This window comes from Misgurnus anguillicaudatus, chromosome 8 (assembly GCF_027580225.2).
Source record: "Misgurnus anguillicaudatus chromosome 8, ASM2758022v2, whole genome shotgun sequence".
NCBI classification, from domain to species: Eukaryota; Metazoa; Chordata; class Actinopteri; order Cypriniformes; family Cobitidae; genus Misgurnus; species Misgurnus anguillicaudatus.
The window spans coordinates 22642583-22660453 of NC_073344.2; the positions used below are offsets into that span (position 1 = coordinate 22642583).

Consider the following 17871-nt stretch of genomic DNA (forward strand, 5'->3'; position numbering starts at 1 on the left):
GAAATGTTTGTAACCAATCTTTTCATGAGCCCCATTTACTTCCATTGTACTGTTTTATCCTACTATGAAAGTGAATGGGCCGCATGATCAGTTTGGTTACAAACATTCCTCAAAATATCTTCCTTTGGATTCACTGAAATAAAGAAATGTATACAGGTTTGTGAAAATGTGAGAGTCAGAAAATGATGACAGAATTTTCATTTTTGGGTGAAGTATCCCTTTAAATGAACTGCATCTTTTTCTCCTGGACTGCACTGTCAAAAAAGTGGTAAATCTGGGGCAGTACCCTTTAAATGTACTATTTAGCAACATATGTATATATATTTGGTACCTTTCAGGTATGAAGTCTTTGGTACTCATCCATTTAGGTCATAAAATAAACTCTTTAGTTTGTTTAGTTTTTGAAAGCCATAAAAAGTGAATCCATCCATCACAGAAGTAATCTGCAGGGCTTCAGTGGGTTAATAAAGGCCTTCTAAATGGCTATTGATGATAAGATTTTGTAAAAAATATGACTTTTTAAAATTTTACAATCTAAAATTTCTTCTGGTAATGATTGTCATGTATCCATTTAATGTGTACACCTGCATAAACTGACTTTGAAAAATAAACCTATCGTGGAAAATATTAACTGCCGTTACAGTCTGACAGTAAGCTTTGGTGTCCCTTTCATTACAGTATACTAAATAAAACTGTAGTATTCTGTATACTGATGTCCTTTTTATATAAGTGGCTGCGTGTGTGGCTATTTAGGTTACAATAAGGTTGTATTTGTTAAAATTAGTAAACGTATTAGCTAGCATGAACTATAGTAACTAAAGACCAATATAATTTTTCAAAATATATTGATCTTTGTTAATGCCAATGTAATTGATTATGTTAGTTTTATTGTGCATTAACTAATGCCATAATTATCACTATTGTATAGTGTAACGGGGTGAAGAATCACACAACAAGGATAGCTCAAGCAAAGTCCCCCGGAGGGTGACCAAAACTAGTGAGGGATTAAGGTGGGTGCTCCGATGCTTTCTTGAGAAAGATAGAGAGAGGGTTAGAACTCTGTCTCATGGAGAAGTGTCTGACCCTCTGGCTAGGCTCATGCAACGTATGTAGCTGTTACTTGATGGACCGCAGCTGGGATCAATCAGTCTGTGACAAGGGCATGCAGGTGTTCCTCGTCTGTTTCCAGGGCGATGCTGATGACTCCTTTGTATGCTCGTCACCCCCCGCCCCCTTAAGCATTGTCCTTGTCCAGTGTATGATCTGAGACAGTAGGGGAGAAAAAAGGGTGAGAGGGGAGTGAACCCTGACAGACCTGCAAAATCTGCCCAAGTCTGAAAAAGACTGTCAGCTTTGGCATTCTTGGCTCCAGGTCGATGATGCACAACAAAGTGGAAGTCCCGGAGTGCGAGGAACCATTGAATCACCCTGGCATTGGTGTTCTTGGCCCAGGGCATTCACTGAAAAGAAACATGATCCATGACCAGTGTAAACTTCCGGCCGAGGAGGTAATACCACTGCTCCAGGATTGCCCACTTGATGGCTAGGGTCTCCTTCTTCACCGCAGGGTAGTTTCTCTCAGCTGAGGTCAGCTTCCTGCTAATATATAAGACCGAATGCTCCTCACCTTCCAAAATTTGTGACAGGATGGCTCCAAGTCCCGCATCAGATGCATCTGTCGCTCGGAGTATCGGTTCCAAAGTGAGAGCTGTCTTCACTTTCTGGAATGCTTCCTCTTTTTCTGGTGTCCTGTGAATCTTCTCCAGCTGCCCTTTCCTCGTCAGGTCTGTCAGAGGGGTGGCTAAGGAGGAGAAGCTAAGGATGAAGCAGCGATAATACCCCGCCAACCCCAAGAAGGCTCATATCTGGGTCTTGGTTTCAGGCCTTGGGGCTGAGCAGATCACCTCCACCTTTCTGTCTTGTGGTCGGATGAGACCCCCACCGACTTGGAAGCCCAGGTACTTTGCCTCGAAGAGCGCAAGGTGCCATTTTCGTGGGTTAGTGGTGAATCCAGCTCTCCAGAGCTCCAACAGCACCCTCCACAGATGGTCCTGATGGTTCTCCCATGCCTTCGAGTGGATCACAACATCATTAAGGTAGGCGGCCCTTCCCCATCGGTCCAGCAACTCATCAACCCGAGGCATGGGGTATCTGTCGAATTTAGAAACCTCATTGAGGCGACAAAAGTCATTGCAGAAGCGGAGGGTGCCATCAGGTTTTGGGATCATCACGACCGGGCTGGACCAGGGGCTGTGTGAAGCATTTGTTGTACTTCCTCCTTAATAGCCTGCCTGACAATGACTCCTGGAGATGTGTGGATGACGTGCTGCAGGACGGTGGTCTGCCCAGAAAGAGATGAGAACACATCAGAAAACTGACCTATCAGGTGCTGCAGCTCACCCTTCTGGGCAGTGGAAAGATGGGGTTTGACGTCTACAACCACGAGATCATAGGTGGCGAGAGTGGCAAGCTGAGCCTTAGTTCCAATCCATTTTTTAAGGAGGTTGATATGGTACAGCTGCTCGGCTCTCCTTTTTCCTGGCTGCCACAAATGGTAAGTAACTGGTCCAATTTTTTCCAGCACCATATAGGGTGGCCAGGAATTTACAGACAACGTTGGGGACCAGGCTGGAACTCCCGTGATGTAGTGGTGCTGTTGGGGCTGCTGTGCTTTTACTATATGCTTTTGGACCACTGGCATGACTGTAAATCTTCTTCCTCATCTGTTTAACGTGGTCCACCACGGAGTGATGGGCTGCAGGCTGTTGCTCCCAGGCTTCCTTCATCACATCCAGGAGGTCGCGAGGTTGCTAACCGAAGAGGAGCTTGAATGGTGTGAAATCAGTTGAGGCCTGGGGAACTTTGCGGATTCCAAAGACAACATAGGGTAAGATGAGGTCCCATTTGCACTTGTCCTTTGCGACCACCCATCTCAGCATCTGCTTCAGGGTCTGGTGAATTGTTCCACTATGCCGTCGGTCTGGGGATGGTAGAAGGTTGTCCTCAACTGTTTTACCCGCAACAGCCTACAAAGGTCAGCCATTAGCCGGGATATAAAGGGGTACCTTGATCGGTCAGAATCTCCATTGGGATGCCTACTCAGCTAGAGAGCGGGAAGTGGGACGGCTTCTGGAATACCGGTTGGTATAGTCAACAATCACCAGGATGTGTTAGTGTTCCCTGGCAGACTTAGCCAGCGGCCCCACAAGGTCCATCCCAATGCGGAATCAGCGGACTGGGGGGAGGCATCCTTGACGATCCAATAGAGCAGGCCATTCTGGACAATGAAGTGTGGGAGAGGATGGGTCCAGGCTGGGCTTCCTGACCCTCAATGACGCGGACCTGTGTCTAACAGTGCTTCAGCCTTTCATCCCCACGTTGTTCCTTGGCGAATGAGCCCCTCCTGTTAATTGTTGGAACATCATAAAAAGGGTTAGGATTTTGAGAGGATGACTCACCATCTCTCCTGCTGTCCGAGGACAGAAGGGCAAGACACCGGCAAGGTCCCCAAGTCAGCCTCCGTCTTCAGCGGCTCCCTCTAGGGCTGGCAGATGGCACCACGCCGACAAGCAGGCAGTCTCTCCCCAGCAGCACAGGAACTGGAAGATCCTTCATCATTCCTACTTCCACTGGCCAGGTGCCAGGGCTGGCCAAAATGGTCACTGTGCGAGCTTGTCGTGTGTCCCTGTGAACACATGTTATTGGAAGGAAGGCTTTAGACTCCGCATGTGGAGATAGAATGTTTGACTGGACCAGACTTAACACACTGTTGGAATCCAGGAGGGCCTGATACGGCGTCCCATTGATTTTGACCTCAGTTTCTGGAACTCCAACCGGCAGATTGCTGTGTACAATGCAGTCTGTCGGCCAGGTTCATGCAAGAGGTGCAGAGGCCTCCGTTGGCATATGTCCATCTTGCAATGAGGGAGCTGTTGGCCTGACTATGTGTCGCTTGGTGCCCTCAAGCGCACGTCGCTCCTGGACCACCCTCTGAGGAAACAGTGGCACTCGCTCCCCTGCCTCCCCTGCTTGGGTTCCTCATTCTGACTGCCTGTTGGTGTGAATGGGGAAGGGCCCAAAGCAGACAGTCAATGACTTTTGCCACCTGACTGGCTGTTGGATCCCCCTCCAACAGCCAGTGCTGTGTGTGCCATGTGAGTTCAGTTGCTTGGGCACGGGCTGGCAGACTGGGCTTATATTCCCAATCAAAGAAGTACTAAGCGGCGCATATCGCAGACAATCCCAAGTGGGCTAGAATTTCTCTCTTCACCTCGTCGTAGCGCTCAGCGGTGGCAGCAGGGAGAAAAAGTATGTGCGCTGTGCTTCTCCGGTTAGAAGAGGGGCCAACACCCGTGCCCAGTCATTGCTATGCTATCCGTCATCGGTGGCAGCGGAAAATGGTGAGCGGCACGGAGGGCTGCGAGCTCCTGTTCGTTGTCACCCTGGCAGGTGGTGAGGTGCTCAACTATTTGTTGCTGGCGGATGCTAACTTCAGTGAACCGTTGGAGAAGTTCATCCATATTGGGGGAGAAGCGCTCGCCTATGGCAGAACCAGAGATAGAGGGAAAAAAATATTAGGTGAAGGAGTTCACTTGCCCGCATTCTCCACCAATGTAACGGGATAAAGAAACACACGACAAGGATAGCTCAGAAAAAGTGCCCTGGAGGGTGGATTTATTTAAAAGTGACCAAAACCAGTGAGGGATTAAGGTAGTATGCTCGTCACAATAGTCTTAGTCAGATTAAAAAGGAATCACATCCAGTTGATGGTTCTATGGGTGATTGTTATAAAGTGGGATGTGGTATATTTTGTTAAATTAAAAAAATGATCCTTATGTTGTTATTTACTGATCTTGAATACTATCTGGATTGACTTACATCTCCATTTGCTTTTCACATGAAGCAATATGAGTTAATTTTATTATTGTCATTGTCCCCACTCTTCCCTTTCACGTGTTGTCCTTAACTAGACACAAGATGTGTTATTTTAACAAATTTGTTTTAAGAGTGTAGTATGGACAAAAGAAAACAACATGAGGATTTGATGATGAAACAATCATGAAATTTTTAGCCACACACCTCCCCTGCCTCTCTCATCTCATATAAACTGCTTGTTTTACTTCTGGTCTCAAATCAACGAAGCAAATTGAAGAGGCTGCGGTCTTTTCTTAAACAAGTCTGTCAGTTTGTATTTGTATGCATAAGTTGCACTTTTTGTATTTTTTTAATAATTTTTATTTCCTTTTCAGAAGAAACAAACAAAAGCATTAAGGACGATAAAGAGCTAACAACATCTGTCGACTTGACAACATTTTCTTACAGATTTCTCGCCTTTCCCTGAATTTCAACCAAGCGCACAGGACAATGAACTCCACCATCCTTGAAAACACAACGCAAGACAGATACGCAGAGTATTTTGTTCGAAATTTTATTGTCGTTGTTTTTGGGATCACAATAAATTTCATTAATGGATTATTAGTGTTTACATTTTTCAGTAGTTCAATATTCTACAATGACCCAAGATACATATTATATATTCATCTGGTTATGAATGATATGCTCATGGTTTTAATAACTGTAATTATTTTTGTGATGGCATATGCGTGGTCTAATGTCCCTCTGCCATTCTGTTTTATATTGTTAATAATCGCCTCCACGACTCATAAGAATACTCCATTGACTTTGGCTGGTATGGCCATTGAGCGTTACATTGCCATCTGTAAACCGCTGCATCATCCTCAGATCTGCACCGTACGCCGGACCTACATCCTCATCTCTCTCATATGGGGTGTTGGAGTTATACCAGCTCTAGCCGATTTTTTTCTGTTTTTGATTGTTTTTCCTCTATCTGTCCTTTCTAAAGGTACACGCTGTACTATAGTGATTCTTTATAGCTCACCGTACCATGAAATGATGAGCAAATTCCTGCTTGGACTTTATACATCTGCTGTGTGGCTGATTCTTGTGTTCACATACTGTAGAGTTCTGGTTACAGCTAGAAGAGCCAATACTGATAAATCCTTAGCTAAAAAGGCCCAAAACACCATCCTGTTACATGGACTACAGCTGATGCTCTGTATGTTATCTTACATCACTCCTCTTATAGATAGGATTTATGCACCGCTTTTACCTTATGAGCAGAAAAAAATGGTCTTTTTCCATTATCTTCTAACAAATATGATGCCACGACTGCTCAGTCCTCTGATTTATGGCATTCGGGATAAACATTTTTATAAACACATGAAGGGACTTTTTAAATGTCGATTACTTATTGTAAAAGTTAAAACAACTAATAGATAATCACAAAAAAAGAAACTGTATGTACATCAGATAAATATGGTTACATTTCTGTTGACATTTTTCTTGCTTTAGTGCTTCATTGTATAAGAAATGTTGCTATAGTTATATTACGTTTATACATTTATAAAAGATTTGTAACTTTAACTCTTGCTTACAACATGTGGTATAAGAGTATGTAATTTTAGTGCAATCATAAATTATATGCTGACTATTTTGGGTGTTCCTGAAAAACATGGTAAGCGTAATTTAAGTCATGTAACACTATATGCTATGAAAGTTCAAATTAATATCTAGTAATCATTAGTTCAGTTTAAAATTCACTCTGTCTTACTATACATTTCAGAACGTATTGAATGATTTACAATAATGATTCAAATGTTAAGGTTTAAGATTAAGGCATACTTTGTTGTCAAAGATAGAAGTAGTCTTATTGGATTTATAAATACAGCTGTCTGCATCACACAAAACACACAGGAACACATAACACAAAAGAAACAAAGGAAAATTGTACCATCACACACTCAGATAAAGGTACAAAAGTTGCCAGTACCTTTTAAAAGGTATAATTTTGAATACATACCTTTGAGGGTAACAATGTGTATTTTTGAGATACCAATATGCATCTTTTAGGTACAAAAGTGTGATTTTTGTAAAGGTGCTACCACCCCAGTGACAGCTTTGGTATCTTTTTTTGTACCTTTTTATAAGAGTGCATATACTCCACATCAGTGGTTCCCAAACATTTTCAGCGTGCGGCTCCCCTTGTGTATAGTGCATTCCTTCGCGGCCCCCCAAAGAAAATTTGTGACAAAAACTGTTCTAAAACTCAACATTTTAATAAAAAAAACATTCAATTATGTATAAAAAGTAGTGCTTTTGGTTAGTAGCCTTATTAGGGTTTTAGGGTTAATTACACAGAATTCATGATAAATGAATGTATTTCATAAAATGTCATAAAACTGGGCCCCCCCCCCCCCCTGGGCCCCCAGTTTTAAAACCACTGCTCTACATTATTATTATTATTATTTTCTATGACCCGGTACTGTAGATATTTGAATTATTTCTTGATCTCATATTGCATTTGGACAAATTATAGTCTTGTTTTGAAGGTGAAGTGTTACATTTTGTATATTTGTGGCATTTAGCACCTTGCACATATACTATCAGCCTACCATCTGCGATTGGCACATATTAGTAACTGTTTCTTAAAATGTCAAAATCCCTTTGAAAGTGTGCTTTAAAACGGCCCAGTTAATCTGAAGGCCAGAGCTCTTTACTCATATTATTTGTGCGTTTAGAGACCTCTAAAGGAAGAAATACATTACTGCAACTTTACATTGACAACACAGCAGCAGAAATGATGTTGATGCTTTTAAGATTGATGTTGACAGTGCTTAAAGTGGCCCAAAAGAGGTGCCGGTACTCTATTATTATTATTTTTTTTTTTGCTGACTGGACTCCTCCTATATTGAATGGGTTTTATAATTCAGCAGTCAACAGACGACCTTGTAAAAAATAAATATTAAAATCTTTTATAAGTTTGCGGATTTGCTTGAGCTAGAAATAGCTACTGAACATAAATAGAATGGTTAAAAGGATTTTGAAAAAATACCCTTAGAAAGAGCTACTGTAGAAAGATCTATTGAACATAAATAAAATGTGCAAAAGGCAGATATGCGAGTAAAATTTTCAGCATGGTTAAATGCTAAATGTAGTTGTTTAGATAGAGAATGAGCTTAAAAAAAACCTTTAAAATGACACCAAGATCATGTCTATGGGTTCAAGAATAACAAAATACTGGCCATTTGAAACTCGAAAGTCATCACTTTATTTTGTCACATTGTTTTCGATTTTGCGGGCATCGTTCAAATTCATTGAAATTTCGTTCACTTGTAGTTTAGCAATTAAACTAAACTAAACTAACTAAATCATTCCGGCTTGGTGGGATGTCAGCCAGCGAGTCCTTTGATTCTGACCTTGTTCTTTTACTACTCAGAGTCTAAAACAAGGAGGGCATATTAAGTGTTCATTGTATTTTCATTTTAACCAAGCAGCTATGGTTGTGCGTTTCACACACAAACACACACCTCTCCAGACTGACAGCAGCAAAAGCAACGCATGCGCTTTTAACTTGTAAAACTCTAGGGTGTATGGGTAATGTAGTCTCTGCTCTCGGTGGGACGAATTAGGAAGTGTAGCCTACATTGTGAAAGGCGCTCTGAAAGCGGCAGCGCAGCCAAAGGATTAAATTAAACCTCTGATTTAAACAGATGTGCAAATAAGTGTTCCAGTACACCAAACGCACGTTTTGGACGCATGGAGAGGTGGTGGTACGCTCAAGAGCTATATTTGGAAGTGGCGGTACTGAGGACCGGCGCGTTCCGCAGAGTCCTGCACGGGTCCATTTTTGGAGACCCGTGTCCGTCCGTACCCGCAAAGTTCAGCACCAGATCCGACCCGTCACCCGTGATAATATCAAAATTAAATCCGCACCCGCCCGGACCCGTTAATATTTGGCCCGTTACCCGACCCGTACCCGCATACATCACACACGCTAAAATCATTCCAATTAAAGTGCTTTATTTTTTATCTCGTAAGTTACCTCTCTCAACATCACAACAGCGTCATGAATAGGCTAATGAAACAGGCTAATGAAACAGGCTAAAGTGCGCTCTGTTTTGTGCCATTTAAGTTGCCTATCGGCACAAATGGAACCTGATAACTATACAGAAATAGACATATTAATTAAAAAACAAGAAAAAGAACAACCGACCTACACAACCCCTGCTGTGCTCCTTAGTCTCGTCTCGAAATGCTTTCTAAGAGAAGACGTTCAGCTTCCGGCTATCAACAGCAAAACTTTATGCCAGAGTCCTGCAACGCTCGCTCCAACTAGGCTACAAGAAGAATCAACAAACTGGTCGCGCACTGTTGTAGTGGTGGTGACATGATGGGTCAAATGTCATATGTTCCGCGTGTAATGGTAATTAAGCCGGCGGTCCGCGTTTTTTCCGCGCTCGGCGCTGAGCGTCGAGAGTTGAAAGAGATTAAAGTTTGGGTGAAATGCTCCGCTCGTCAATGTCAGTTGTCAGTTGTCACACGGCCGTCCAATCACAGTGGAGGAAGGGCGGGACAAGTATCACAACAACCCACCGGCTCACAGCTTAAGTATCACAGCTAAAAAGCGCTTGGCTGAAAAAACAGCCGTGTTTCAAAGTTTGGTGTGCACATCCTTAGACATACAAATTTTGCACATATTTTCATTTGCACTACTACCCGCCCGCGCGGAGTTAATTATCCGCCCGCGGCCCCGCCCGTGAATTTTAGGAATGTCACAATCCACCCGTTGGAGACACTTTTATGCGGGTACCCGCGGGTACCCGCGGGTACCCGACCCGTTGCAGGACTCTGGCGTTCCGGCCCACTTAAAGCACTGGATGTTGAAAATAAAACCTTTGTGCCATATATTGTCTGTTTGCAAATTTTTATTTAAATGTATATTTACTATATATTTTAAAATAATGTAAGATGCTTGGTGAATAGAAACATAATACTACATAACACTAATAATCAGAGGCGTCATATTCGTTTTTTGAAGCCAAATGGATTTTGCATGTAACCTCCAAATCAAAGAAGCGCCCATTAATATGTTAATTGTCTTTATATCTGTTTAATATGCATCATATTATCAGTTTTGTGCTGCGTCTTTGTCACAGTTCAGAAATTTTCATTGTTTTGATAGGGTTTTGATCATGTTATATGTTGCTCCATTCAGGTGGCAGGGGCTGCAGACGCAACAGCGCAATCGCAGACATGCATGATGCATTTTGTTATCTGAAGAATTAAAACGTCATCAGAATCCCTCACTACACTTCCAATCCCGAGTACGGTAATGTGCAGTTAACCCTTGATGTGTAAAAAAAGGTTAAAATATGACAGTATTGATGTTATATTATAGATTTATAGATTAGTTTCTACATACAACGCCAGAGTTCAAAATTAATGAAATGCGTTCATCTAATAATTTTATATAAACACATTTTAAAGTTTTAATAAAAAGTGTACGTTACTGCATTATTGCTTTTGCAGCATTAAACATTAAATCAATCGTGTAACCATTGCTACAAGTAATTTTCATTGTTTGTATACTTTATGCATTTAAAATTACATTAATTTAGTTGTTGTGCAAATGCATTAATGTCACAATTAAATAAAGTAATTAAACGGAACATAATTAAATATAAATGCTATTTAAGATGTAACTTCTGATTGAATTAATTGATATATGTATTTAACATAAAATTTGGTCAACACTTTTATTTTGCTTTTTTCAGATGAATGCATGAGGGCTCAGAAGATTGGTAGAAATGTAAGCGGAAGTGCCAAGGAAAAGACTGTAAACGCTCTATAATTTTTCTTTTAATGTCTGTTTATGCACAAATTTCCGTGAGCTGTGCACAATGTGCCCCTTTAAAAAATAATTGGTACATGATGCCCCTGCTTATACTGTAATACTTAAAGTATTACTTTTGAATATGTTATAAATAATTACAACTGGCTTTAACTCACAGTAAATACTGGTGCTGGCTGGCAAAGTATTATAATTCAGAACAAAAAAAAACATGTTCATCATAGACAAGCTTTATTCAAGGCCTTTTTTAAATGATAATAAACAACAAAGAAAACATAATTAGCTCTATTTATTCCCCTGTTGTACAAACATATGAATGCACAATAAGCATCCACCCCCAGGTTCAACACTCCCAAGACGATTTCAAATGTCTATATAAATGTCAGACTTTTTCTTTACTGAGCAAATGAACAATGCACAAAACAAAGTAAAAGGTAAGCTCTCTCTTTTGTATTTACATTCATACTACGTAACACCATCAGATATCCTCATTAATGCTTTTTGCTTCTTTACAGATTAAACCCATTGGGATGAAACGGAGAATATCATCGCTTGATATTTGCTAGAAATTTTGTGTAGGCAACGGAAGAACTACAAGATAAAAGTGTCACCTGCAAGATATTGTCACTTAAGTTTACACTAATGCTAAAGGACAATGAACTCTACAGCACTTCAGAGCATTCCAATATACAGTTTTACAGAGTACCTTGCGACTAATTGCACTATTGTTTTTCTTGGGATCATTATTAACTCTATAAATGGAGTATTTGTGTTTACATTTTTCAAAAGTTCATTTTTTTACAATGACCCGAGATACATATTATATATTCATCTGGTTATGAATGATATGCTCATGGTTTTTTTATCTGTAATTCTTACTGTGATGGCTACTGCAGCAACTAATGTCCCGTTGGCAATCTGTATTATACTGTTAACGATCGCCTCCACAACTCATAAAAATACTCCATTGACTTTGGCTGGTATGGCCATTGAGCGTTACATTGCCATCTGTAAACCGCTGCATCATCCTCAGATCTGCACCGTACGCCGGACCTACATCCTCATCTCTCTCATATGGGGCGTTGGAGTTTTACACGGATTGTCTGACATGATTTTGTTTTTAATTCTTCGCCCTTTACCAATTTTTGAATCTGTTTTCTGTAGTGCGCCAAGACTGTATAGCACACCCTATCATGAAGAACAGAGCAAAGCTATGAATGGACTTTATACATCTGCTGTGTGGCTGATTCTTGTGTTTACATACTGTAAAGTTCTGGTTACGGCCAGAAGAGCCGATACTGATAAATCCTCAGCTAAAAAGGCCCAAAGCACCATCCTGTTACATGGACTACAGCTGATGCTCTGTATGTTATCTTACATTACTCCTGTTATAGACAGGATTTATATTTTATTGCTACCTGTTTATCCAACAAAACTTGTATTTTTAAATTTTATTGTAACAAACTTATTACCACGATTGCTCAGCCCTCTGATTTATGGTGTACGGGATAAACAGTTTTATCAGCAGATAAAACGACTTTTTACATGCAAAAGATTTATTGTTAAGGTTAAATCAACCAAACAGTGATCAAAAAGAATATCTTCATATAAGTACTGTATATTTGGCTAGCATGTTTGCATTTTGCATTAGAAATGTTTTAGATTTGTGTTACTGTGGTACACATACATTCTTGGGAGATGAACAGTTTAAAAATCTAAAAAGAGATTGTATGTAAATTCATGTGTTTGTAGCTTTATGCCCACACATTAAAGCTCTAGATATGCAAATGCTTAAATTAAAGTTTTAAGTGTTTCAAAACATTTATGCACAACTGGCTATTATTGTGTGTGTGTGTGTGTGTGTGCGTGTGTGTGTGTTAAATATAAGCTTTAAAATCAGGAGTTGTACAACTTATTCACAAGTCATTTATATGTCATAGTGTGGTTCATTTTGATTTATACTCACTGCATAGTTTTTTTTTACTTCTTTGTATGCTGTCGTATCTTAACTTATTTTTTTCCCCTGTATCCAGAAGTAGGATTGGTTGGTTTCTTTAAATCGACTCACAAAATTATTCAACGATTACTCAGTCCTTTGATATATGGTGTCAGAGATCAGAGGTTTGCAAAAGAATTAAAGAAACATTATATAGTCAACATTTAAAGTGGATCAAAAAAGTTGTCCTAAAACAAGAATGGGTACACAGTTTGGTTTTAGGACAACTTTTATGAAAGGTTTTAACCCACCTCAAATGTTGAATAGTGTACTTGTAAATATTTATTTAGGTATTTATTTAGGACTGTGCCCCTATAAATATGCCAAAGTGACTGTATTTAATGAAATAGCTGTACTTATTTTTTATTACATGTGGTTTCATTTCAATGTTTTCAAGACATTTAAGATCATTATGTGTTTATTATTATTTTCTATGAACCAGTACTGTAACATTTTGAACTATTGTTTGATCTCATATGCTTAGACAAATTATATAGGGCCCTATGAAATCCGTTTTATTTTTTCCCAAATTCCGTTTGATTTATTCTGTTTATTTCGTTTTCAGTTTTCTGGATTCAGGTTATTAAAAAGCATATCTTATCAACTGAAAACATTAAACGAATAAAATTCACCAACAATTTATTCAAATTTAAAGTTAAAATGGCATACAGGCCGATGTATTTTGGCTGTTATAGTGACCGTAATGTACTACAACTATGCTAGTTTTTTTAATCATAAGATACTCATCTTGTTTTACTTTTTAGGCATCTGTATTAAATGTATTAAATGTAAATATATTAGTTATGAAATGTCTGTCAACAATCTATGACTTAACAAAGCAATAAATACAAATAAAACACTGCACAGTCCTCACTGTATGAATTAAATGTACAGCTGCAAAAGTTGCTCAGTTAAGAGTAGTAAGTGATTTTCAATTTTGGTGTGTAATAAATAGTGATCGACCGATATATCGGCCGGCCGATACATCGGGCCGATTTTAGCAGGTTTTAGGTGTATCGGCATCGGCCGATTCGCGGCTTGCGTTCGCCGATAGCTTTTCCCCGGCATTAATTACAGACAGGCGCCCACAGGCAGCTCTGTGTTGCTGGAGGCTGCCTGCAGCCCGTGCATTGCCCCTCCCCCCACTAGCAGAGCGGAGCGCTCCAAGCCTGCTCTGGTAAGCTTTAAACTTCAAAGCATCTTTTAAAAGCATCGTTTGACTGAAATATTGCCATATACTTTGAAAGTGTTAACACGTTGCTCTATATGTGCGTGCAATCATAGCTAAGAAAGTTTGGTGGTCATAATGGAAAACGCGAATGCCTATAAAACTGCTTGCCATTGTATTTAGGGAGCTTCAAATAGCCTTTAGGCTAACCGTATGCATACGGCAGCTGTTACGAACATCATATGATTAAATAATGCTGACGTTGTTCCGTGATTTCGTGGTATTTATAGGAGTTTTATTCAGCGACCACCAGTCTGACGTTTGGACGCGACGCGTGCTCATAATGCCGCAAGCGAACGCAGGTCATCAGCCGAACAGCTGATCATAGCTGGACATGCTGGGTTTTTAATTTTCATCTCCATAAATATATGTAGTAGTAAAAGGCTAAAAATTAATATCCATTGCTGATAGTTTCTCGTCATTGTGGAGAGCGCAGTTCATGGTTGCATACGTTTATGGTTGTTGACACGGAGTTTCGCGGAATTTGTCAGCGGAAAAAAATAAGAAATATGACCCAAAGCACTTAGTTCCAAACAGTTCCCACATGACTTTTATGTGACCGGAGAAGTGTTTTTTTGTAAGTTTTGTCAACATTTCTGTTCACTGGGAGCGCAAATACATGCATTCCATGTCTCACTGCACCTCTCCCACGCGCACGCGCGCTCTACTATCTGACCGAAGTCCGTACACAAAACCTCATGTATTTGTTCAGTTTTATGCGTTTTAAGCGAGCTGAGGCAAACTAACTATCCCTCGCATTTATTATAGGGCAAGAGGGTGTGTGAGGTACAGAAGTGGGGCAATTGGCATGTTATTCAGAATTCTTTTTAAGTTGTTTTTTGATCAGTATTGCTGTTTACATTTTCCTTGTCTTCTTATTAAAGACATTTGCTCTACAAGAGATTAAGTTAAGTGCACTAAAACTTAGACCTAAGCATTAAATAGGTTGTAAATAGTTGGTTACTTTCATGGATAAAGTAAAGTGTTCCCCTTGTTATGCTGCTTGGTTGTTGCTACTGTGTGCAATGGTGTAATTATTATTTTATTTATGTATTTTAAGCAGCACTGAATTTTCTTACTTGTTCTACCTCACCTTACTATTTGTTAAATGTAGTTCAATAAATTTTCCTTTTTTAAATTAAGAGCTGTAACATTTGGTTTTATCATTGTGTCATTTTTATGATATAAACTGAATGAGGAAAAGCAGTATTGGCTCCAAATATCGGCTAAAGAAAATTGGCAGCCTGTATCGGTCATCGGCTAAAGCTGATGGGAAAAAATCGGTATCGGCATCGGCACAAAAAAATCCATATCGGTCGATCCCTAGTAATAAACATTTCTGATACAGAAAGCAGCAGGCTACTGTCACTTTAAGACCCAAGACAGCTGCAATAATACTGAACTGCTTCAATATACTGATAAACCTCCAGCTGTTTATGTTTGAGGTCTGAAGCTTCACTTTCGTTCCACGTACAGTCGCAGAGCACATACGGAACACAACAAAGCTAAGGCTGGGTCTGCCTCCTTCAAGGGCAGCGCTTGCAGGCTCACCACCTGACCCTTGAAGGAAGTGATGGAAACCTTGGGCACGTAGCCGGGCCAGGGTCTTAGGGCGTTTCACATCTGTAATTCGGTTCATTTGGTCCGGACCAAAAGCAAAAAATGATACATTGTAACTTTTTTAGCAGATTTGGTTCCATTTCACACCACACTGATTGCTCTGATCCGCACCAATTGAAACGAACCAAAATTCTGTCATGTGATAAGATCAACATCACTCATTGGCCACATGTATTTGAACGTATTTCCTAAACGGCTTCACGAGTGGTCAGAATCAACGTGCGGGAAATTCCAACGGAACCCCCGGAAGTAAACAAAAGAAGGATAATACAGCAGACACCATGGACAAACGGCTGCGCGCTGTAATTATGTATCCGTGGTTATTATACATAGTTTGTATACAGCACTCTAGACAAACTGTTCATTTTCTGAATGAATCGCGGATGCGGCTTGAAAACAACGGTTTAATGCACTACAAACGGCGAAGACAAAAAATTTCCGAGGCTCCGCCCGCACCTCCTCGCAACTCCAGGTATGTCCGCGATTTGTCATTGTCTTAATATTGCTAATAGAAAAGGTCAACAAACACTTCCTCGTCCGATAATGCACTGCGCAGTTGACTACGGCAGCTGGTTTAGTCCAAAATGCGCAGTACTTTTGCAGTTATGTCGGTTCGATCTCGGATCGTGTTCTCACCACAATCGAACCGCTCTAGAGTTCGTTTGAAAGCGTACCGAGACCACCCCTGCAAGCTGGTCTCGGTCCGCTTGTTTGGTCCGTTTTTGGTGCGCACCAGAGTTCGATTGCTGCATTCTCACCTGCCCAAACGAACTGCACCAACTGAGCAATCGAACTCTGGTACGATTCAATCGAACTAAACAAGGCAGGTGTGAAAACCCCCTTAGTGTTCCACTGGAGTCAGTGGGCCTGACCTTAGGTATGAGTCATCGACCAAAAGCATGAGCAGGTCTTCTGCCCTCTTATTGAAGCCAATGCAACCAGGTTCAAAGTTATCATGGAGTGAAACTTGAGCTTGACTGACTGCAAAGCTCGAAGGGGGAGTCCTATAGTGGTTTTAGTACCACGAACAAGTCCCAAGAGGGTATAGAGCCCCTTGCCCCCCAAATAAACCTAAAGACCAGATCATGCTGACCGACCGACCTACCTGCTAAAGGGTCATGGTGGATGGAAATTTGCAGCGATATACTGTACTTAAATCATGTAGGGGGACAGCCCCTGCTCCAACTGATGCTGCAAGAAATAGCACAACGCAGTTTGGGCATTTCCGGGGTCTTTTCAATAAGAACAACACAAGTCGACTTACAGTTTACAATTCAAGGTGTAAGCTTATCTCGCAGATGGTGCTCGTGCCAAAGTAATCGTATGCACTACCTACTAGAGTAAGTCACTTTAGAACCTTTACATCTCATCCGAGGACCAACTGACCAACATTGAAACAATGACATTTTTTATCATGTAAAAGATATACCGTTTTATCACGGATGGTATGATATGGCACACCCCTACTGCCCGTGACAGCTTGTCAGCCGCATGGTTGAGCATGCCCAAGATAAGAACAGTGTGAAGTAACCTTAGATGCTTCTGAATCCAAAGGAGGAGATGGCAGGTGAGTTACGATCCAACGGGAGAGCAGGCCACCTTTTCGGTTGATATACACAAAGTTTGCAATACGGACTAGAACATCTTTGCCTCGTAGATCACATTTAAGGCGGTTGAGAATCTGGGTCTGACAGGATGAAGGTTCCCAATTAAACAAAATTTAGATAAGCTTCTGAGAATCTTCATGATTACCTGGGGCAAAAAGTGGCAGCTCACCAAGTACACCCTGCGTTTTGGGCCCCCTTGGTAGGCCGGGGCCCAATGCCAATTTTTGCCTAATGGTTAAGTTCGCCCCTGCCTGCGGGGCAAGTGCATCACTAGTCGGAAAATATATATTATGAAAGTATTTTGATAAATGATGAAGATATTTTGATAAATGATGGTAAGCGCGCAGTTGACGGTACCCATTGAATTCCATCAGATTTTTTTCTACTATGGAAGTCAATGGTTAAAATCAGCAGTGTGCTGCTTACCATCATTTATCCATTTATCTTCTTTTGTGTTCATAAAAAACCTACATGTTTAGAACAACATGAGAATGAGAAATATTTACATAATATTCATTTTTTTGGTAAACTATCCCTTTAAGATTTATTTTGCAAATAAAACCTTTGTGCCAAATATTGTCTCTTTGCGAATTTTTACTCAAATGTATTATTCTGTAATGTATACTTTACAGTAATGTAAGGTGCTTGGTAAATATAAACATATAACAAAATAATACTATAAAGTATTACTTATAAAATACTTATAAAT

At 40.5% G+C, this 17871-nt stretch overlaps 2 protein-coding genes across 2 annotated transcripts; both read left to right on the top strand.

Moving 5' to 3' along the window:
• The first annotated feature begins 5364 nt into the window (after nucleotides 1-5364).
• LOC129451187 (odorant receptor 131-2-like) lies at nucleotides 5365-6328 on the top strand. The gene has a single exon (XM_055214257.2). The coding sequence runs from the start codon at nucleotides 5365-5367 to the stop codon at nucleotides 6298-6300; it is 936 nt and encodes a 311-aa protein (XP_055070232.2). The 3' UTR covers nucleotides 6301-6328.
• Nucleotides 6329-11351: 5023 nt separating this feature from the next.
• LOC129451185 (odorant receptor 131-2-like) lies at nucleotides 11352-12397 on the top strand. The gene has a single exon (XM_055214256.2). It carries the CDS (start codon nucleotides 11367-11369, stop codon nucleotides 12297-12299), a length of 933 nt encoding a protein of 310 aa, XP_055070231.2. The 5' UTR covers nucleotides 11352-11366; the 3' UTR covers nucleotides 12300-12397.
• Nucleotides 12398-17871: the final 5474 nt, after the last annotated feature.

Bases quoted from the DNA above. Each gene is read 5' to 3' on its own strand.
- LOC129451187 (XM_055214257.2), top strand. From the start codon at position 5,365: ATGAACTCCACCATCCTTGAAAACACAACGCAAGACAGATACGCAGAG.
- LOC129451185 (XM_055214256.2), top strand. From the start codon at position 11,367: ATGAACTCTACAGCACTTCAGAGCATTCCAATATACAGTTTTACAGAG.